This window comes from Candoia aspera, chromosome 3 (assembly GCF_035149785.1).
Source record: "Candoia aspera isolate rCanAsp1 chromosome 3, rCanAsp1.hap2, whole genome shotgun sequence".
Classification (NCBI taxonomy): domain Eukaryota; kingdom Metazoa; phylum Chordata; class Lepidosauria; order Squamata; family Boidae; genus Candoia; species Candoia aspera.
Window position 1 is genome coordinate 192,936,007 of NC_086155.1, and position 24,878 is coordinate 192,960,884.

At 40.5% G+C, this 24,878-nt stretch overlaps 1 protein-coding gene across 1 annotated transcript in view; it reads right to left on the reverse strand.

Annotated features, from left to right (window-relative positions):
• CSMD3 (CUB and Sushi multiple domains 3) overlaps nucleotides 1-24,878 on the reverse strand; it is a 643,537-nt gene that overhangs the window by 471,532 nt on the left and 147,127 nt on the right. Inside the window, exon 3 of the mRNA XM_063299980.1 lies at nucleotides 21,317-21,429. Coding sequence (XP_063156050.1) covers nucleotides 21,317-21,429 — 113 coding nt within the window. The remainder of the gene's footprint in view (nucleotides 1-21,316; nucleotides 21,430-24,878) is intronic.

Here is a 24,878-nt window from a genome sequence, read left to right on the forward strand (position 1 = left end):
AAGATGAAAATTATGCATTCTTATACCTCAATGTTATAAAAATTATTGTAAAATTAACACATTATAATGTGTTACAAGCTATTATATGTTTAGAATGCACTGTAATTGCTTATGAATGACTAAATTATTTGAAAAGGGGTTTCTTCCTTCTCCCTGATTTCCTAATTCAAGGAGTGGTTGTGTCCAAAATCCAATAATTTACATAAATAAATGCTTTTGTAGGTGTGTGTATGGGCAAATCTACGTATTGGATCATGCGTTAAGTAATACATACAGGGCAAGACTCTGAATTAGGAAACTGAAAAAAACTACCATCTTTCCTATGCTGAAAAGTATTTTAGATATGGACAAATCAATGCATGGTTGGTTTATCTAAAATGGCTTTGCACTTTATTGTGCCATGGCTGAGACTTATCTGTCTTAAATGGTCTGGGCTTCCAGTAGAAACCATGCTATGAGGATGGGATATGCATTAGATTAGTATTCCATCTAAAACTTAAAGATACATCTGGCATGATACATATACAGATGTTTGTTCATTTTTCTTACTTCTGTTTGTCTCTGTGGAGTTACAAACACAGTAGATCTGTTATGTTGTCATTTATAAACTAATGGCTTGGGAGAACATTATGCTCTAAGCCATGAAATTGACTCTTTGATTCGCTTCAAAATTCTGTCTAATGGCCTTGCCCTCTCAGGGTCATGCATTATTTGAGCATTTGGTCGTTGGCAACAAAATATATCACACTAAGAATTTTTGTGTTTCTGACTAATGAGAAGATAGCTAACAAATTTCACCATCAATCTTGTAAAAGAAAGGAAAAATCTAAAGGTTACGGTCAGTTGCCCACGAGTGTATATCTAGTTAGGTGGAACATAATTTAACAACAACAACAAAATGCTTTTGTGTTTCAAACCCCCATTCAGAAGAATATAACAATTATCCTATAACCTCCAAAATATATTTTGTTTCAGATGTTTATCTTCAAATAAAGTACCATAATTTCTTATTAAGCTTTAGATGAAACCCCAGCAGGGAACAGCTGCATATACTGTTAAAATGACAAAGCTTGAGTTGAGAACAAGGAGAACTTAATACAATTCTAGTTTATCTCTGAATGCAAGTTCCTTATTGTTTACTTGTTGTTTATAATCATTTTTTTTGGTTTGAATAGCATTTTGATTTTTCATAGTTATGATGGAATCTGGGCACAAACATGGCTGATCTTGGAAAATTAAGCAGTGTCATGTTTGATCAGTACTTGAATGGTGGAACACCAGGGAATAACAAGGCTGTAGGCTAGACTGGAAACTTGAAAATTCATTCCTGAAGAAGCCTGCTTCTGTGTTGTTGCCAAAAATCACCCATATCCCAAAACCCCACAAAGACACATCCAGGGCAGTCTTTAGGCTAAGGCTACATAGTCATTGGCCCAGGGTGCCAAAATTTAAGAGGCCCCAATGCTACCCTCTTTCCACAAACAAATGCTATTCTACAAATCCAAATCTTTGCATTGGTAGGAGATGGCGCCATCAGTCAATATGGCCTGGAGCACAATATACTCTTGAACTGGCACTGGTCACATCCATGAAGTCACCAGGTGTCAAGCTACTGGGTCAGATGTACAAGCCAACTGTAGTGCTCTCAAATTCAAAAACTGGCCAGTACACCGCATACAAAGGGAACATTAGAGGAGAAAATAAAGTCCTGAGGAATCAACTGTGAAGCTATTTAGGGTCACAAAATCAAGGAATTAATAGGACCTGGCCAATTCATTCAACTGAAACAGTAGAATGAAGAAACCATGGTTTAGCAGGTCCAAGTTGGAAAATGCTTCTGAAACTAGAAGTGTTACAATCATCTTATAATGCACTGGGGAGGGGAATAATAAAATAGGATGGATTTATCTTTTCAAGTACTGGTTATTATATAGATTGGGCTCAAATTGCAATTAAAGATATGTACACACAGATGTTGGAAATCTTGAGAAGAACCATCTGCTCTTAAGTCTCATTGTAATGTCAAAAACAGTTTTAGTCATACTGAATGAGGGATAGTGGCAACACAATCTGGCTTTGCTTCAGACACCTTATTCAGAAGGCACAGTGAGTATAAAACATTAAACAATGATATTTGATGCTCAGTATGTTAGTATTACAATCTCATAAGTAAACACCAATGAGCTTGGCAATATTATGAGAAGTATCAGAAAGGAACACTCTTTGCTGATAACCTCCAAAGCAAGGGGGGAAAAACAACACCAAAAGCTAAAGAATAAAGCAGCACCAATATTTCAGAATTTGCATATATTCCAAAACATAGTGTTGCCTGAAGCTTTTGTTCTCAGTTTCCATTGGTCTCATGATGCAGAGAGGATTAACATAATTCACAGAACAACATCTTGTTACTGTCTAGTCACATAAACTCTGATATTCTGCATGAGGAACAGATTGAGTGCAAAAGTATTTACACAAGTATAATGCCATGATAGACCAACAACTGAAATTCTTTGCCTCACTACTAACTGCTCTAATTGCCAATGATTTCCAGGTTCTGATGTGGGTCACAATTATCCTGGATTCTTTAACTAGGAATTCCAGAGAATAAATATGGGATGTTGTACATGGAAAACCTTTATTTAAAGATAGAGGTATCCATTCTTCACCCACAGCCCAAACAGTTATATTGCAGTATGCTATTATATTAATTTGAATCCATGAAGATGGAGATTGAATGCAGCTTAGAGACAGCTTCAGTTATAGTTGCTTATAACCATTGTGAAACAAACAAACAAACCCACCCTTTGGTATTCTTTACATTAGAAGTTTAGCACCTTTATAATAGCACAATAACTCAAGATAGAGCTTTAATTTCATAAATTTTATTATGCAGTGATAAAAGCCTTGTATGCAGTGGGAAGAAGTATAGATATTCTGGCTCACCATACTTAATTCATGATTAAAGACCTTCATTAGCCCATTTGCTCTTATTGAATTAAATTTTACTCAAATATTAAATTTTAAAAAGTAAAGAAAACATCCTTTACTTTTTGTTGGGATGAGGAAGAGAAGAAAATATTGGATATAAGATCAATAATACTTGGGCAATTTCAGCCGCTACATGAGGATCTCAGATAAGCAGCTTAGCTAGATTAATGTTTGGCTGAAATGTTTAATATAAAGTGCATAAGATTCTAGTGGAAAGAAGCCAAGTGCACAGATGAATAATATTCCCTTCAACACAGGCCAATCAGATATGATGCTACAAATGGTAACTTTGCTTTAGGACTGCTTCATAAAAGTACCATTGATGCTTTTAAACCCTATTAGTAATCCACCCCCATTGAAGCTGATCCTTTTTTATTTATTTTCATCTCTTCTGCACACCAACTTCCATAAATCCTCAAGACCAAAGACTTACTTTCATGAAGAAACATTGAAGAATTATATTAATTTCAGGACTTATTTGTTAGCAAGCACACAACCTCCCCACTATATATTCTATAGTGATTATGAGAGTAAAAGCTCTCTGAGCTTGGTTGTTTGCCTGCAGATGTTTCATTACCTGACTCAGTGCTGGTGAGCATAGAGTTCGCAAGCTACTTCACAAATTGCACTTCCCCTGAATATGCTACTTTAATAAATATATAAAATTAGGTATCAGGGATGGTTAGCGTGCCCCCCCCCCAGTATGGGGTTTGCAAACACTGGCAGGGCAAGCAACTGTATATAAACAGGGAGCAAATCCCACACTCATCAGCACTGATGATGTTACCTAGTTGGGCCATGAAACATCTGCAAGCCAACAACCAAGCTCAGAGACCACCACGGACTCCACAGTATTTGTTACAAGAAGACAAACATTCTACTACAGATTTTTTTTAAACGGATGCAGTGTATATCACATTTCAAAAATGTTAACTCTAGAGTTTCAGACAGGGATCTTCTCCATACCTGTCAGGAGACATAGAGGACTGTGTCTGGAAAGTTTGGCATATATCACATGTTTTTGATGATAATCTACAATCTTATCCCATGCTTATTTTTTTCAAGCATTTCTTTGCTATTCTGTGCAGCCTGTGAATATATTGCCAATGCATAGTATGTATTATTATGAGAAACAAATATATACAAACTAAAAATGGAGGAAAGGCAGTCGTCAGTGAGAGCAGAGGTGAGAGGAAAAGAACAATGATCAAGGATCAGGGGGGTTTTCATCCCATGTTATCCTTACTTGCATCATCCTTCTCTAGAGGAAAGAGGTAAACATATATCTGTCTGACCTCTCTGAGGGCATGCCTGCATAAAGTTGCTTTTTCTTTAGTCATTAGAACTGGGGCCAAATTGTACAGATGGACTAAATTTGTTTCTTTGCTCGCGGATTTCATTTGTCTGGTATTTTCTAACTGCAAGCTATTAAAACTACAACTGGGGAACATACCCTGGCACATTTTAATTATATGAATATATTATCTCTGTATGCTTCAGTACTTCATTACATTTATATCTCCCCTTCAGGAGCTCAAGGTGGCCCCTTCCTTCAATTTCCCAGTTTTGTCTCAACAATAATCACTCTGTGAAATAGTTGGACTGAGAGAGAATAACAGCCCCAACCACAGCCAGTGATCTTCCATGACTGAGAATAGAGCTAAAGGTGGGTTGTGTTCTCACATTAGCTATTTTAACCCTTTCCTTTCTGACTGTAGGGGAAGCGTAGGTGATAATGTCAGGTGTTTTCCATTCCAGGTAAACAAATACCATCCACATGCCTAGCAAAATTAAAATCTTATTTGATTTTAGATGGCTGAGGAAAAGGGCCTTCTCTGTGGTGGCTCCCTCTCTTTCCAACATCATTCCACCAGAGATATGATTGGCCCCCTCCTTGCTCCTTTTCCAGAGGCCCTGAAAACGTGGTTTTGTCAGTGGGCCTGGGGACCCCAGGTCACTTCAGAGCTGATGAAGTGGCTGATTTGAGTATGTTTACTGCTGCCTTTGGGGGGGGGGTGTATTGTGTTTTTATGGTTTTTAACTCTCTAAGCCTCCCAGCGTTACCATGTGTGAGCTGGGCAGCCTTATAAATTTGTTTAATAAACAAATAATGTTATTTGAATAATCACACAGTTGTACATATTACATGCCTAGGAAGAATCTGACAGGTAAAACCATATTATATATAGTTTCCATATGATATATATAGTTTGCTGTAGCTTAGCACAGGTTCCATAATATTTGGGCCACGTATACAAAATAATTTTCCTAGTATCACATGGTGAAGTGCTTTACATTTGTTTCCATGTCAAGATTTTTTTTTTCTCACAGATAATTCTATTTGCTCCTATTTGTTGGTGAATCCATTTAGATGGACATCCTAGTCCTGAACATCCACTTTTACTCTGATCTAACTTGTTTATCTGAAGATTTTTCTCAAGATGAAGATATATGTATGGTAAATTTTATTTAACTATCACTGATACCTAATTTGATATATTTATTAAAGTAGTATTTTTAGGGGAAATGCAATTTGTAATGTGTTAGCTTGTTCATATTGATACCAATAACACTATTCATAAGTACTGATAGCTTGTTTACTATTAGAAGGTGGTTTGGGAAAAATTTAGAAACGCAGTGTACAAGTAATGTTTTTGTTATATGCAACTTTGTTTGAAAAAATAAATAAATTTAAAATGTTTGTGCATTCCAGATAAAAGACAGCTAGCTTTCTGTGTCAAGATTCACCATCTGTTTTCATTCTGAATTTTAACTGGTAGTTTAAACATAGGTCATGGATTTCATTTGTTCTGATATTTTCTAACTGCAAGCTACTAAAATTGCAGCTGGGGAACATACCCTGGCACATTTTAATTATATGAATACGTTATCTCTGTATGCTTCAATACTTCATTACATCAGTTATAGATCTTTCTTAATGCTGCAGAATAAATGGCATTGCAGATTTCCAAACCATTATGTGCAGCTCATATTTAGCAAATATTTTTTATAGAATGTTCTGGCATGTTTCTAAGATAAATTTGCACAGGACATTCTTTTATTCTCTAATGGTTTTTAACCCCATGGATATAAGAAACATCATTAAACTGAGTTAGATCACTGGTGACTTAGACCTTTGATGATAATTTTCACTTCTTTCAGATTTGCTACATGAGATCTATTTATGAGTTCTATTAGGGATTAAATCTGATATATGCTCTATCACTCTTCTATGGGATATTTGCTGTTATATTGTCACAATCAGGAGTTATAGCTAGAAAAAAAATGAAGAATAGGGATAAATAAAATCTGTTTGAGAAAATATACTAGGCTAGGTCGGAACACAGGGTTTCATTTATTAGTGCTTGGTTGGATTCAGAAACTTTCAAAATAAAGTGTGAGTGTGTGTTCTGTGCATTCTTATAAACAATTATGAATTGTTGTGGTCATCTAGAATTCTGACACTTTGAGAGAAACAATACTGTAGTTCTATTTCAAGGCCTTTAAAGGTCAGTGAAAGAATACTGCTATGTATGTAGCATATTTGTTTGTTTTTGTATTTAAATGTGGTTGTTCTCTCAATGTTTTTTTTTTCCCTATACAACAATTTTGCATTATGTGGTGCAAACCTATCACATTAGATATTTCAATGAAAAGTGTGTTGCTGTTTCGCATTAATGCACTATCATACATTTATTTATTTTTTTGCCTTCAAGGGTTGACACCTGGCAACTGCTCAGACTAGTCCCTGCAGCTTTCTTAGCAAGGTTTTGGAAGTGGTTTGACATTGCCTCCTTACTAGGCCTGGGAGGGTGTGACTGTCCCAAGGTTACCCAGCTGGCTTTGTGCCAAATAAGTTGGGACTAGAACTCGCAATCTCCCCATTTATAGCCTGGTGCATTTAACCTCTATACCAACTTGGTTCTCATTACATTTACTAGAATTACCATTTCTAGTAAAGTGTTCTACTTATCCATGAGATCTTTTGGGAGGTCAAGAAAGTTAAAAGCAAGGAATGAGGTTTATGGTCTGCTTTACCTCTGATGTCCAGCAATCTGAAAGTTGCTTTTGGCTTTTTGAACTGCTGCTCATGGTAGGCCTATTACCCATACAGTTGTGAATTTAGGGACATCTCACTTTCAATCTTTACTTTTCTGTGGTCGTGAACAGCACAATGAATTGTCTAGGTAGCTGTTTCCAAAATTGTTATCAACTAGACTGTCATTAAAGTAGAATTCAAAGCAACATTGAGATGGGTTCTACTCAGATGATATAGAAGTTTCCAATGGAAGTCAAAATTTTGATGACAACAAAAAAAAGGAGAGGGGGGTTAAGTATCTCTGTTGCAAAACAGTAAACAGTTGAATGTCACTGGAACACAATATCCTTTATAAGTAAATGTGGGTGTTTAAAGCATAGGGGGTGGGGGTTAAATTCAAACACCTAATTTGGAATTGTTCCTTAGCTCGCTTTTTTTTCTTCCTCATTTTCTGTACTACTGAAATGGAAATCTCTTCAGTGCTGGTTACCTACTTAATTACAATTTTTAAAAGTTCAGTGAGAACAAAGGAACATTGTCCTATGCAAATAGAACATTCAGAAAGGATCCTGCTGTGTCCTGAAAGCTATTATTTTGCTTTCCTTCTGAACAGTAGTATCTCTTCTGCACAGACACAGACTGAACTACATCATATATAATTGGTCTTCAACCAGAAAATTATTCTAGAACTAATCTAATTGGAATAAGCCTGTAAAAAGTAAAGTATAATTGGTTAAATTTCCTTCTACATATAGGTGGATAAGTTGCCATGTTTCAGCAGTGTGCATTATGGTAGTCATCTGTTGGCAGACAGAATCGCTTTACAAGAGATTGGCAAGTCTGTGAGATACTTGGTTTGAGTCATATCATCCCTTCCTTGTAATTCTTTCAGGCAGCATGTGTGGTGTTTTCAGAGGGACTCCCAACTTATGACTATTTATGGCCTTTGTTTCAAGAAGGTTATATGTCATAAAACACCGAACTGTGCTTTGATATTGTTCAACAGAACACTGCAGAATAAATACTGTTAGTAAATACCTTTCTTGATTACTCCAAGTTCTTGTTTCTCAGAATAACTGTAGCTCATTAATGGGACTAAAGGCATATTGGGGCGGGAGGTGGGATAGTCAATCTTGGGGCTGGTCGGCACCTTGATATGGCCCTGGGAAACTTTACTGAGACTGTTCCTTCACCATCTTGGATTTTATATTTTATATTTTATATTTTTATGTATATTTATATTTTATAATGAATCTGTTTTAACAATAGTTTAATATTTTATTCTTTTAATTTGTTTGTAAACCACCCAGAGTCATTTGTCGAGATGGGCAGTGAAGAAATGTGATAGATAGATAGATAGATAGATAGATAGATAGATAGATAGATAGATAGATAAATAGTTTTTCATCATTTGCCTTGCTAACCTCAGCCTTGTTGTGTTAGTTGACACCATGATAGAGACATTTCATTTTTTGTGCAACTTCTCTTTGTTGAAGACTGATTTAGCCATCCCATTCTTTTTTATTCAGCTTTCCAAAATATATCCTGATTTTGTACACTGTTTTTAACAATTTGTCTCACTGAGGATGGCACTTGTATTACTGCTGCACATCCCATGTTGAAGAATACTTGGGTGAGTCATTGCATTTCCATGTTAAAACAACAACAACAGAACTTAGTTTCTAAACATTTATTTATTTATTTATTTAATATCCCGCCTTTATTATTTTTATAAATAACTCAAGGTGGCAAAAATACCTATTTTATAAACAGGGATAATCATGTTGAACCTTTTTTTTTTTTTTTTTGCAGGAACATTGTTGACTGAATCTAATGTCATCTGTCTGGATTATACTGGTTGGGAATGTTTATGTTGTCACTGAAAGTAGTGTTTTGAACTATCACTCACAATGGCAAAACAACGCACTACAAAATTTCCTGCTGCAATTCTTGGTTATTAACTGGGAATATTAATTATCTACCTAATTAATATTCCATTCTATGAAGATTAATGAAGTGAATATTGAAACCCCAAGAGCACTATCAGACAATTTTGCCCTGTGTGGTAATACTTCTAAAATTCATAATCTTGTAATACTGACTTACCCAGCTCTTAATGCTTGGTTTCACTGCAAATCAAGGGACTTCCTTGCTAAAATCCTACTGTGATTAAGAAATTGAATTGAATGCTTCCCTGGCATGTTAAATTTAGTGAGTTAACCTTTTCCAGAACACCTGGACATTAGGAATCCTAGAAAATTGCACAGATCAGGGTTCTTCCTGAATTTAGAAATGTCTAGTATTTAATGTTTTTCAAGCAGATGCAATTTACAGTAATACTATCACTTTTAGGAGAAGAGCCATCTCTTAAATTTTGGCCTCCTTTGTGACTAGAATCTATCTACAGTAGCTATCTATCTATCTATCTATCTATCTATCTATCTATCATCTATCATCTATCATCTATCTATCTATCTTCTATCATAGGCCTTATGACATTCACTTTGTCTTCTAATTCTAGCCGAATACAATGATGCACTCAAAGGGTGTATACTGAGACATGCAAGTTCTAAAGTGCTGGTCACATATACTTGAATCATGCATTGGAAAACAAATTTTCCTTAATCTGTGACCAATGGAATGCTGTCAAGAACCAAGCAGGATGCAAGTCAGCTAACAACCCTTATTCTTTTCATCATTTTTATTACAATCTACACTATGTAGAAAACAAAATAATAGAAGAGTGCATACCGGATTGTATACAACAAATGTCAACTGACTCGATCATACTCATAATATACTAATATACAAATATCACCATCAGCGATATGATTTTTTGTCTTCTCCTACTCTATGACCAAGTTAGGAGAAATAAATAAATGTATGTCTCTTTCATCCATTCACAAAAAGGACTTGTTTAGGTGAGTACCTTCACACCTGACATGAATTCTGATTTAGAAAAGTTTATGCCACAAAATATTTATTGGTGTTTAAGGTGCTATAGGACTCCTTTTATGCTTTTTGTTGTGACATATTAAGAAGGATGCCCTGTGATATAGAAATTCCAAGTAACTATATGTACTTAGTTGAAGATCAATAGATTCTGCTTTACAGGTCTCCATGCTGAATATGCAGATGTCTGAAAATGTTATTGAAACAAACCATCTATAATTAAATAGAACTGGAATGCTGGAGCAGGGAAGAAAATGTTAATATATATATATCATGGGGGGATATGACTATCATCCTGTTACTGTACTTTGTAAGCACAAAAGGCAAGAAGTCCAGTCAAAGTTCAAGGACAGTATAATAATGGTAATAATGCTTTTGAACATCTACCTTCTATGATAATGAGCAAAAACAATATAGAAAAAATCTCTACCAAAATATATGAATTATTATAATTTGTCCAATAAACAGAAGTCTACTAGGAAAAGACAGCAAGCCAGGAGAGATGTATAGATAGAATTCTACAGAAAGGCAAAATAAATCAAAATTTGTATTTAAACAGTATTGTGACGAACCTGACTCCATTACTGCACAGCTAGATTGCACGTCTCTCACGTAGCCTCAGAATGCTGTATATTCCCTTATAAGGGCATGACTTGTATTTCCCTATTCTCTTTGTACTCACTCCCCCGCCCTGATAGAACTGCTGAATAAAAGGAGGTGGGGGCGTGGCACGCAGGAGGCAGCACCAGCATCCTCCTGAGATGTAGCGTCTCTCACCACAAAAGAATCCTGTACCTACCGTTGTTTTTTCGACCTCACCCTTGCGAGGGAATCGTTGGCTCATTCCCCCCCAGGGAATCCCATAGACCGAAGGGCGAAGGACTGGTCGCGCGACGCGACAACTGGGGGCTCGTCCGGGATCCCTTCGGTCTCACGGTGTGATCTCTGTCTAGAGGTGCACTGCCTTCACTCTCGTTACTACGCACCTGGAAAAGGCTCTGCAATCGTAAGTAATGGGCTCCCCACTCTCCAAAGTTTCGTCAGTTCATAGGGACGAACTTTATGATTTAGTGAAGAAGGCTAACTCTTGTCAAAAGGCTAACGGTACGACCATCTTTCCCATTTCAAAAAAATCGGTGACTCAACTCCTACTGTACATGGAGAGACACTGCCCTGTCTATCCTTCAGAGGGGTCGCTCAAAGCATCCACTTGGGAAAGGATAGGAAAATATTTTCATGATACCCCACGAGCACCCGTGCCTATTCTGACTGCCTGGAAGGCTGTCATGGCGGCCATCAACACTCTTTACCCTCCCCCGTCTTCCCCGGAGACTTGCCCTTCTCCTCCCGACCCAAAAATCCCACCCCCTCTTGCCGCCCATCTCGATGCTGTCTCACCACCACCCCCTCCATACCCAGCCGTTCCTTCTCCCCCTTCAGCTCCAACGCCCGACTCCCCTCAACACCACCCCCTCGGAGGCGCCATCACTGAACTCCTCTCCTCCCCCCTCTCATTGGAAATGGAGAGTCCCTCTGCCTTTCCCATGACCATCGGCCTAGGGGCGGCGGGAGGAAATTTGTATAACAATATTGAACTTAAGGTTTTGAAACAAATCAAAGATGCTGTAACCACCTACGGCTTGCACTCTCCTTTTACTAGGGGAGTTTTAGACTCTTTAGTTACTGCTAACACTGTTATGTTATTGTATGATTGGAAAATGCTTTTTTCTATGCTTATGACCCCGGCGCAATACGTTGTGTGGCAATCTGAATACGACAAAGGGGTGGAAGTAGAAATTAGAAGAGGTCTTCCCGCAGGGGTGACCGCAGATCAATTATTAGGAAAGGGACAATTCGCAACCTTAGTCCAGCAACAGAACTCCCCCCGTCGTAGTTTTGCTATCATTCACATGTGCGCCATGAATGCTCTTAAAAGAGTGGATGATTCCGACTCTCAATCCACCCAAACGTTTCTGAAAATTATGCAAGAACCAAATGAACCATACGCTTCCTTCATAAGTCGCCTTCAGATTGCTTTAGACCGACAAATTGATAATGCCACGGCTAAACAAGAGCTGCTAATGAAACTTGCTTTCTCTAACGCTAATCATGACTGCCAGACCATTCTGCAACCCGCAGTCAATCAACCGGGTGTAAAACTTGCAGACTTCCTGCAACTTTGCAGAATCGTTGGTACCACCTCTCACAAAGTGAGCGCTCTCGCTGCCGCCATTACCACCTCGCTGCCTTCTACTAACCCCTCCCCTCAGCTCCATTCCCCGGAAGCCCTCGCAGTCACTCGTCATGGAAATTGCTTCAATTGTGGGAAGCCGGGCCACTTTAAGAATCAATGCCGTGCACCCGGGGGAGGTGGTGCGCCCCCTTCCACTCAAAGGGGGCCGCCCCCCCCTTCCAAACCTAAAACTCCTTGTCCCCGGTGCCGCAAAGGCTACCATTGGGCCTCGCAATGTCGCAACAACTCCTCCCTTCACCAGCCTTCGGGAAACTAGATCGGGGGTTGTCAGCTAACCCCGCCCCAAAGGCTGAATTACCCATCACCAGCTTCCCTGTGGAGTTGGCAGAGGATCTTTTGTATGACGATCCGGGGGCTGTCCTTTCCCTTCCTCTCGTTGTCACGCTGAATAAACCCCTTCCTCCTCTTACCCCTGCTTTGCTCATTCCCAACTCCTCGCTCACGCTTGAGGGAATGGTTGCTGCTCCCTACTTGTATGACTCGTCAGATCTGACACGAATTGCTCTGGCAGGAGTGGGAGATAGGTGCTTTTCCTTAGATAAAGGAACAGTTGTCGCCACGCTCATACTTCTCCCTTCTCCTGATACGCCATCATTGTTTGCCTTGCAGCAACCAGTCCAAACCTCTAAACCCACCCTCCTTGTCACACTAAATGGTCGCTCTTTCGAAGGCTTGATTGACACCGGCGCCGACGTCTCTGTCATTCGTTCCGCTGAATGGCCCTCCTCCTGGCCTCTCGCCGAAGCCTCCTCGGTGCAAGGAGTAGGCGGAGCACAGGCCGCTAAGGTCAGCTCTCATTGGCTTTCTGCTGCGACTGCTCATTCTAATATCACAGCTTATCTAAAGCCTTATATCCTGCCTTTGCACTGCAACCTATGGGGCCGTGACTTGCTTTCACAGTTCCACGCTTTTATTCAACTTCCCTAATGGCTTTGCAGGACCCTTTAGGGTCTCTCTCTCTCTCTCTCAAAACCTCTGTGCCGGTATGGGTTGATCAATGGCCACTCACCAAAGAGAAACTGGACGCCTTACATATCCTGGTCCAGCAGCAGTTAATTGAAGGCCATATCGAAACCTCCACCAGCCCATACAATACTCCGGTATTTGTCATCAAAAAGAAGTCTGGCAAATGGCGCCTCCTACAGGATCTTAGGGCTATCAACACCATCCTTCAGCCCATGGGACCTCTGCAGTGTGGACTTCCCAACCCCAACTTGATTCCGGAAGGGCACGACCTCATTGTAATAGACCTCAAGGATTGTTTTTTTTCCATACCTTTGGCACAAAAGGACAGAATTATTTTTGCATTTACGGTACCGGAGCTCAACAATTCAAAGCCTACTGCTCGGTACCAGTGGAAGGTCCTCCCACAAGGCATGTTGAACTCACCCACAATGTGCCAATTTTTTGTTGATAAAGCATTGCAACCCTATAGATCCCAATTTCCGCATTTTCTTGTGTATCATTATATGGATGACATTTTAGTCGCTGCTGAGGGCCCGAAAGGGACAGTTCAAAAAACTTTTCCTACTCTTTTAGCCACCCTAGCAATGGCAGGGTTACACGTTGCACCAGAAAAGGTCCAGTCTCGTTACCCAATGCAATATCTAGGCCACAAAGTTTTAGCCTCCACGGCTGCCCCACTTCTACCTATGCTCACGCTTCCCCAGCCGACCACTTTGGTCCAATTACAACAATGTCTGGGGGTCATTAACTGGGCCCGCGCATACCTCGCTTTAACTACACCCATGTTATCACCTTTATTCCAAGCGTTAGTGGGTTTGACAAATCCAGCTGACAAGGTGTACCTTACAGAACAACAATTGCATGCCCTACAACAGGTTAATGCCGCCCTTACGACCCAATGGGTGGACCGTGCGCTCACTGACAAACCACCCTCTCTTGCCATTCTTTCAACACATCAATTACTGACTGCCATCATTGTCCAAACGTCTGATAAAAAACATCTACATATTTTAGAATGGCTACACTTGCCACACACACCTAAGACATCCATCATCACCAGAGCAGCACAAATGGCCTCTCTTGTTGAGAAAGGCCGGAAGAGGATTAGAGCCCTAATGGGACTGGATGTTTCCACCCTGTACATTCCCCTTAAGGTTACTCAATGGGAACCCCTCCTACAAAACTCCACTGCATTGCAGGATGCCTTGGAGGACTGGTGTGGCCAGGTGTCATGCCATCTTCCCCCTGATCCTCGATTGCAACTGTTGCGAACAGTACCCTTCACACTAACCTCGCCGTTCGTTCAGCAGCCACTCAAGGAAGCCCTCACTGTTTTTACAGACGGCTCCAAAACCATAGGGGCTTGCATATGGCAAAATAATCGCAAATGGCAAAAACGCCTAACAGCCCCACAAGCATCCGCCCAACAGGCTGAGTTAGCCGCTTTTCTGTTAGCCTTGTCTCTTTTCCCAGAACAGCCTTTGAATGTTATATTAGATAGTATGTATGTCACTCAAATGGCTGTGGCCATGTTTGATGCATATATTTCCCCTGTTACCCCCCCCTCTCTCATGACGCTTTTTTTGCAGCTTCAAACTTTCCTGAAGGACAGAACATCCCCTTTGTTTGTAGCGCATATTAGAAGCCACCAACAGCTACCCGGTTTCCTGTCCGAAGGCAACCACATGGCAGATGAGGCTTGCAAAATTATGGCCTCTTCCCCTCTTCCTCCGCAGCTTTTAGCAGGGGACAGCCATGCTTATTTCCACCAAAATAGAAAGGCCTTGGTGCGCCAATTTGGCATTACATATCAAGAAGCTACCGCCATTCTTCAACAATGTCCAACCTGCAGTTTGCAAGCAAAGTGCATCCCTGAGGGTGTTAATCCCAGGGGTGTCCAAGCTTGTGACACATGGCAGATGGATGTCACTCATTATCCCTCCTTTGCACCTTGGAAGTACATCCATGTATCTGTGGATACTTATTCGGGATTCATCCTGGCAACTTTGCAAAGAGGAGAAGCCACGAAAAACGTAATCAATCATTGTATTCGCACTTTCGTCACATCGGGATGTCCCAAAACTTTGAAAACTGACAATGGCCCTGCTTACGTCAGCACTCCCTTTGCTGAGTTTTGCCGTAAGTGGTCCATTACCCACAGATTCGGTATACCATTCAACAGCCAAGGTCAGGCTATTGTGGAAAGGGCTAACCAGACTCTAAAGAATGCCCTTGATCGGCAAACGGGGAAAAAGGCCTTAGGCCCCCCGAACCTCCCGATGTTACAAAATCTCCTTAATCTCACCTTGTTTACCTTAAATTTCCTTAATCTTACCGGTACCCCCTCTGCTACGGCCGCATCTCGACACTTCTCTAAGCCAGTAGTTCCCTCTTCCCGTCCCCTTGTTTATTTTAGGCAACTGCCCAGCCCTGAGTGGAAAGGCCCTGCGCAACTCGTCACCTGGGGAAAAGGCTACGCTGCTGTGCAACTTCCTGATCGAGTGCTCTGGGTTCCTGCTCGCTGTATCCGGCCATATCATGGGCAGCCTCCTGACAAGCACCTCCTTGATCCTCCTTCTCTGTTATCTCTCTTCCATCTCTGCTCCCCTCACAACGAACCCTAAAACAACCTCTCTCATTCGAACCCATCGTTTACGCTACCCTGCCATCATCGGCCGCAGCTCAGCATCCAACGCCATGGAATGTCTTCAACGCTCTCCCATCAAAAGAAAAGGCACCTTCTGGCGCTGGTTCCGCAACAACACCCTTCTCCAAGATGGCGATTCCTACTCCATCACTTATCACTTCCGCCAAACTACCCTTGCTGTCACCAACGTACAGTTGACCGATCTAGGACAATACCACTGTGAAATAACAAAGTTAATTAAGGGGTTCGCCACCTCATCTCGCCTTACGCTCACCTTGTTTCAACTCTCCCTTCCTGAGCCCACCCGTTGGCAGGGACGACGCCTGCTGGCATCCGACGCCCAGGAATCGCATCGCCCTTACAGTATCACCTGGACAATCCGCGATGCCTTGGGTCAGGTCCTGAATACCTCCTCCTGTTATAGCCCAATTGCATCTTGTTTCCCTAACCTGTATTTTGACTTTGCAGAAATGCTTCTAGGAGTGACAGCCTACAGGAGGCTGGACGGCACCCCAGAGCCCAGCCACTCCATCGTTAAAAGGTATCCCCTGTACGTGTGCCCAGGACATGACACCCGCCCTGATCACGTGCACGACTGCGGAGGCTTAGCAGATTATTTTTGCAAGTCTTGGTCCTGCGTTTCCACCGGCCACATCGACTGGACCCCTCCATATAAGACTGATTACATCACTCTCACTCGGTTGAGAGAGGACATTAGGTGCACCACAACCAGAAAGGGTGCGGCAGGACAGGGGGGTTGGAATAGATGTAATCCGGTTATTGTACAATTCACTGCTGCAGGGAAAGCTCAGGGGAATGCCTGGGACTCAGGTGTAAAATGGGGAGGTCGTATGTATGGCACATGGCCCGGGTTTCATTACGGCAACATATTCTACATTCAACGACAGGTCACTCTCCCTCAGTCCCCACCTGTTGGGCCCAATGCCGACGACATTCACTCCACCTTTCTTAAACCCCTCAACAAACAAATAAACCCCCTTGTCTCTCTTCTTAACTCCTCCTTTTCCCTCGTTCACACCGCTTCTAACACATCTCGATGTTGGCTTTGCTTGTCTTCCTCTCCACCATTCTATGAAGCAGTCGGTTCTCCTGACCCTATCCGAAACTCTACCTCAGCCTCCTCCTGCCGCTGGCAAAACACCACGTTGACTATCACCTCTATAATAGGGCAGGGCTGCTGCCTTGGCCGTGTTCCTGCTAACTATACTCAATATTGCCTTAATTCTTCTCATGATCACTGTGCCCTCTATCTTCCAAAAAATCGCTTGAACATCAACGGTTACACCGGCCATGGTGGCTACGGTGTACTCTACACTGCCTCTGGTAATATCTCTGCCCGATTGACAGGGCAATACTTCATCCCTGGGAACAACTCTGTTTGGGCATGTTCTTCTGGCCTCACCGCATGTGTATATGGCGATACCTTGTTACGAACTAACGCCTTTTGTATTCAGGTGCTCCTACTCCCCAAAATCTCCATCTATTCCCCTGACGAACTTACCTCCATCCTAGAGCCCCCTCATTACCCCCTCAAGGCTAAGCGCGAAGTAGTGACTGCAGTAACTTTATCAGTCCTACTGGGCTTAGGTGCGGCCGGAGCCGCCACCGGTGTGTCAGCCCTTGTTGTCAATGATCAGAACCTGCGTCACCTTAGTGCTACCATTGACGCTGACCTTCGCGCTATCGAACAATCTATTGTGGCGCTACAAGATTCCCTTACCTCTCTATCCGAAGTGGTTTTGCAAAATCGTAGGGGTCTCGACCTTCTGTTCCTCAAACAAGGGGGACTGTGTGTTGCTCTAAAGGAAGACTGCTGTTTTTATGCCGACAACTCAGGAGTAGTATTGGACTCTATGAAAGAGCTAGATTCCCGTTTAAAAACAAGGGAATCGGAGCGCCAACAATCCATGTCATGGTATCAAAATATGTTTAGCATTTCTCCGTGGCTAACCACACTGCTGTCCACTCTGTTGGGGCCCCTCCTTTTACTGATTCTCGTATGCACCATAGGCCCCTGTGTGCTGGGTCGCGTTCTCCGCTTCTTAAAGCAGAGACTTCATACATTGGACTCAGAGGTATCCGAGACAAAGATTGCTGTTCAACACCTGGTCACTGCTGTAGGTATGGAGAAAACACCACTCTTGGGATGGTCCTCTGATAATGAATCGGAAATGGACAAGGACCCCCAGTCACACTACCCCCCGGAAGAGGAAGCTGGGATGGGTCTCCTTGGACTGAAGAGTCCCTGGCTCCCCGACTCAGACCCTCTGGGGGGAGGACTAAATTAAATAAAAAAGGTAGAAATGTGACGAACCTGACTCCATTACTGCACAGCTAGATTGCACGTCTCTCACGTAGCCTCAGAATGCTGTATATTCCCTTATAAGGGCATGACTTGTATTTCCCTATTCTCTTTGTACTCACTCCCCCGCCCTGATAGAACTGCTGAATAAAAGGAGGTGGGGGCGTGGCACGCAGGAGGCAGCACCAGCATCCTCCTGAGATGTAGCGTCTCTCACCACAAAAGAATCCTGTACCTACCGTTGTTTTTTCGACCTCACCCTTGCGAGGGAACCGTTGGCTCATTCCCCCCCAGGGAATCCCATAGACCGAAGGGCGAAGGACTGGTCGCGCGACGCGACACAGTATATTATTCATTTTATTTATTTTAGAAATGTGCAAGGCTGCCCAGCTCTACAACAACTCTAGGCAGGCATTATACATAAATATAATAGAATATTAAATGTTATCCTTTTTATTTTTAAAAGTTCTTTTAGTCTTATACAGAGATAATATTTATTTTGGTCAATGACCAGATAAAACAAAACGTATATAAACTAATTACAGAAGAGAAGAGAAAACAAACAAACAGAACATCCACATAGCCACAAGATGAATGAACCAGGTATGAGTATGTCGGCCATGCACAGTAGTCAATTGTTTGCTTTTGCACATTTATTCATTTATTTATCCTATTTTTATCGCTGCCCATCTCCCCTACATGGGGGACCCTGGGCAGTTCACAATAAAACAATTGAAAATTCAATTTAAATTCACGGCAGCTATACCGAACTTTGCTACATTATGTGTGATAGCACTTTTCTTGTCTGAAAAGAGGAAGTTGACAAGAAAGATAATTTGATGCATGTAGCAAGAGTGGAAAGATGAGTCTTCTTCAAATATCACTGTAAAAGGAGCAGTGCAGCAGCATGTGGAGAGCAGATTCAACTGAACCATCACCACACAGGCAGGTTGGGTTAATCATGGGGGGGGGGGGTGTTATTGAATCTGCCACATAGAAATGCTGATGGTAGACTATTATATCTGGCTCTGAAGAAGAACCTTTGTTCAGCTGGAGAGATGAATGAGTTGATGTTGTTGCCTGGTTTCCACGCAACATGGTGGAAGCCGAGTTTGGACCAAATTTGGGGTGAGTCCTCTTCCATTCTGGGCTTCAATGTCTAAGAGCTTTTATTTAATAAACTAGCCTGAGTGAAGTAAAGAGGATATAGGGAGTCAAGGCAGATGCCACATGATAGAAGTTTTGTTATATGCTGCTTGAGTTGAAGAGGACTCAAATTCATCTGAAGGAAGGGATGGAATCAGCCCAGCTGGAAAATAATGGCATTTAAGTGAATAATTAAAAATTAATAACCATGCTCTGACCTCAGTCCTCATCTGGACAGCTTAAAATCTCAGAATTTTGGGTCTAGGAACACTGCTCTAATGAAGTTGGTTTGTAGAATTTCCATCTGTGGGTAATTTGGACAGGGGCCTAGGTGGGAGCCATAGAGTAGCTGAACCAGGGGGGTTGCTGTGAATAATTTGAGAGCTTCAGGGATACATTCTTCACCTCCTCCATGACCCTACGTGTTGGAAGACAACACCTAAATATTTGAAGACCCTCACTTGCTCAGTTTCCTGCCCTTCTGTTACCCAGTGAAGCTTCCTCAGGTTTTTTTAATTGTTTTTTATTATTATTATTTTTTTAGCAAAGACCATTATTTATTCTTAATTTCACCAAATTTTCTCCAGGAGCTCAATGGAGAAGTTATCCCATTTTATTTTCACAATCACCCTATTTGGTTGGCTGGAAAAATAGATTGGATTTCTGTCACCCAAGCCACATGGCTGCCTTCTTGGCTCTCTGAATCAAATCTAATGCTTCTCTTGTTATATCATCTAGGAATTGTTTTGCAAGAGAATTTGAGCCCTTCTCACAACCAAAGAGAGACAGGATGAGAAAGGGAATATTCTTCAGCTTATTTTAAGCCATGTGTCAATTTCCTTTCTTTGTCATGCTTGGCTAGAAAAAGAACGGAAGAAAAAGTCATTCTGGCTTCTTGTTGCCAGCCTGATAAAATTGTTATATGCTGTCGTAAGAAAGGGATGCCAAAACTGGAAGCTAGCATGGAAAATGGCCCAATTTACATTGATTTCTCTAGAGTCTAATTATCTCTTAAGTATCTATCTGTAATTTAATTAAGTAAATCAAGTATTAGTGAATCCTGAAACACCAATGGCAAAAAAATGTACAAAACCTCATGCTGTAATGCTTAAACAGGGTCAAGTACAATAGTGACCCCAAAGACAATCAGGGAGATGGAAGGAACCCAAAGGTAATAAAATAGCATTTCCCATTGAAAACAGTGGCAATGTAGGACTTGCAAGGAAATGCATGACCCAAAAACACATCACAGGGAAAAGAAAGACCTCACTAGCCCATCACAACTTCAACCATTCAGATTTTTACCAGGTCAGATATAATTATCCTCTTCTTCTTCTTCTTCCTGGCTCTGAAGTAGGCAATCAGTGATTGACATGAGCTGAAATGCTCATTTCACTGCAAAGTGAAAAATTATTCCATCCTTAAATTGTCTAAGCTACACTATAGTATCATCTGATAGGCTCAGCTCATTGTGGATAAAGTTTTGGGTGAAATTCTCATTGGAGGAAGAGTTTAGAAACAATTGTCTTTGTTTCTTTGGTACTTTTTGCAGCAATGTTTACCACATCATTTGCATTAGTTTCATTGATTTTCACTCTTGGTTGCTTCCAATTGCTCTAAATCAGATTGATCAAACAGCACAACACTATTATCCCATTCACAGTATGATCTCTGTGTGTCTCATGTAGGGAAGATGAAGAAACATTATCACCAATGGAGAGACTAATAGTGGGAAGTTAAAAAAGAAAAAAAGAAAACAGCTAGCCATCAGGTGGACACATCAAACTGGTAAAACAGAATTAATATACTTTTATCGTATGATCTCAGACTGTGCAGGGTCAGCCATATGGTTGAGATATAAATTGTTGTCTTTGTTTTCCTTTATTATAAATTGCCCTCATTCATCCACCCTTGTGGTTCAGAAATGCTGATTTGTACTCCAAAATTGAAAGTTGACATAAGCTGATGCAACATACATACATATTTAATATATTACTTTACCTTCATAATATACTTTAAATCCATGGGCACTCACTGCAAAGTCACTGGTTAATCTTAATGAAAATACTGATTTTGTGGAGGTCACAGGTGGAGGAAGATGAAATCCTGTTAACCTGAAAACAAACAAACAAACCCTGATTATTTCTTTAATTTATTATTTTTCACTTGGATAAAGTAAGTTGGAGCCCAGCCGAAATAATTTTGAGGTTATTCTCTCTGCCATGTTGCTTAAGGAATGATTTGCCCTGTTCAGAACCCATTAAGATCAGTGCATTAGATGAAACTCCTCAATACCTTAGGGTACAATTAAGTGATTTCCACCAAAAGCTGGAATCTATCTTAAACAGTCAGAGCAGCCAAACTACTTGGGTTAAAAATTTATTTTAGCCAATAACTAGCACAAACTATCTGCACTCGAGTTTTAATTGATACTGTTCCAGACTCAGCCTTCAGGCTGAGTCTGGAATGATATCCGTTAAATATATCCCTTACAAATCCTGATTGAATAGCCTCTAACAGCTGTTTTGCCCTTATACCACATATTTGAAACCCATAAGATAGCTGTGTTACAATTTTGGCCTCAAATATTTTGAGTCCACCTGGCATATAATTATCTCCTTTCATGCAGAAAATCTTTAAGATGGCAGCTATAGTTCTTTTAAATTTATCTTTTAATGATTGCATTTGGGTCTTCTAAGTTCCTGTACCATAGAAAAACAGTTCTGAGACTTAAAATAATAACAACAACAACTCAGGAGGTGTAGAGTAGGAATCTCCACCTGATTCAACACTGAATCCTACTCTTTACTTTGCATAATTGAAAGGCCAATTATTCATTATTTAATGAACTATACCTACACAATGGATAGGCATAATGTGTGAACCTAGTTCCCATGAGCTCAAACAGAGAAACAGAGTACTCAAACAGAGTAACTCACAATAAGTTTACAGTAGTTTTTATTTCCCATACCAGGTTGTACACAAGGTCTTACATTTGGAATGAACCACAAGCACACCACATTAAGGAAGTAGGCTGTAGACTATGTAAACCAGGCCAATCAGTAGTCCTTAAGCAGGAAAATCAATATGAAAAACATGCCCAATTGTAAAGTATATGTTTATCATTAGTTATGGGATATTAGGACCAATGATGTAGCATGCAGTACCTTATTAATGCCATAACTGTAGATAACTTAAAGTCATCTACTGAAACTCTCAGTCTAGCAGGACTGATTGGGAGGGTGACCCAGTAAAGTTCTGTGGACAGTACAGATCACTGATTCCTTGTCACTACATGGACACATCCATGTAGTTTAGAGAAAGCAAAATATAGATGTGGCATGTTCCTGCCTTCTTCCAAGATCTTTTCTTCCAATTTCCCAGTATAGTCCACAGCCCTGTAATTTTCTGGAACTCATCCTATTAATAACTATATTTGATTATGCTTAGCTTTGGAGGGGACAAGCTAAAGGCAATTTATAGATATATTCGATTTGCTGGCAATTATCCTTTGAATATAGAAGCTATCGTAGAGTTAGAATATCATAGAGTTAGGATAGCTACCTACCCCAGAGTTCCCTAATCTCAACCCTAAAAAAAGAAAGATAGAATACCAATATGTTAATAGTGAATGCCAGAATAAATATTTATCTTAACCTAAAATGACTTTTCTTCTCTACTTGAAAGGTAAAGTATTAGGAGAAGACTTTTGTCTTTCTTTTGATATAAGCAGGATCCAAAAGGATGCTTAATGAGTGTCTCCAACTCATCAAATCTGTTTTCCCAAGCTTTTTCAATGCAGTAGTCACATCTTTTCAGATTTTGCTGCAAAGCATATACATTGTAAGCAGGAACTTTCCTCTTATCTGTGCCATTCCTCCTACGTGTACATATGTGCAGTCTAAAAGGGATAGTGGCTTTAAACAAACAAATATGTGTATATGCTAGGTATGCATGTAGTAATTTGTCATGAATCTGGGAAAAAAAAGTCTCTGCGAAGTCTCATTGCCCTTCCCCAAGGGCATTTGAAATGGAGGACAGGAAATAGTGGCTACAAGGAAACCTATCTTGTATTCTCAAATATATATGAGCGTACTACTTACTGTATCATAAAATTGTTCCAAATGATTTGTTTAATGAGTTAAATGCAATAAAAGTTAGATTTCCATCTGTTCTGCACTTTACCCAATACCCCTGACTTGTTTCAATTTTAGCATTGACTGAAGAACTGGTTCATACAGAGCAATGATTATTCTCTGTATCAGCTTCTATTACATGCTGAATATAATAGAAGTTAAATGCTCATAATTCAAAACTAAAAGAGAAAGAAATGCTGATATTTGGCAAGCAGAGACAAAATTCTCTCTGTACTTAACAGCAACACCACATTCAATGGATTACATTTATTGCATCTTTGAGCTACATTTTTAAATTAAAAATGATTATCTTTCAGGCTAGAACATCAGCTGAGTTTTCTTCAAAGGCATTCCCTAATGCCTGCATTATATATGAGATCAGTATGGTACAGTCATACTCTTTCTAGAACTGGAGACCCAGGTTCAAGTTCACCCTCACTCATGGAAACTCAGTGACTTTGAGCCGATCACTGTCCTCGGCCAAATTTGTCTCACAAGGTTGCTGTGGAGGGTGTAACCCCATGTGAATGGAATAGAACTGTATTACAATTAGTGACTAGTGTAAAAAAGAAAAAGAAACAGAGTGAAGTATGTAGATATATATAGCTAAATGAATTTGTAAATTTTATAAAATAAAATAAAAATATAAGTATAGAAGGGAGAGAAAGAAAGGAAGAAGGGGCCTTTTTTAGTACAGCAGTGAAAATGTCTTCTGACTGTTTAGACCACTTATACTCTGTTTGATGTCTATCAAAAGTTAACTGGCAGTCAAAAAGAGAGCTTTTGAAATTCCTTTCAAAGGAGAAGAAAATGGTGGTGTCATTCTCTAGGGCTGAATATGGTGTTCTTGCACTTATTTAGGTGGGTGAGAAGCCCACAAGAGATGTGTATACGTTCTATCTTTCACTGTGCTATCATTTGTCTAATAATCTTCAGTCTCACTTGTTGGCTGCCTTTCCAGGTGGACCAGACAGGAAACACAACCAGATGAGCTAATTCTTCTTTATTGTAAGGCTACATTAACAGAACCTTGCAGGTCTGAATGTACAATTCTCCTGCCATCTCCTTCTCAGCCCAACAAACTAGGGAAGGTCTCTTTTGAGCCTCTTGCTCCACCCACTATCTAGCTGCAGGTTCTTTCTTGTCTGACCATTCCATAGGCAACATCTCTTCATTCCGTCTCCCAGGGTCTTTCCCACATACCATTACACTGGCTTTCTATGTTCCCATAAAATCCAAAGGGGAGAGATCATGAGGGAACTCATCCATTGGGTTTTCCAGGTCATGAAGAATGGGCTGAGGATTTGTTGTAGATGTGTAACAGGGAACAACAGTACTCTTTTTCAAATTTGCAAAATTAGTAGACAAATATTGTGTCAAGATAACATCTATAAGTCCACCAACACATGAAGAATTAAAGACGTCCC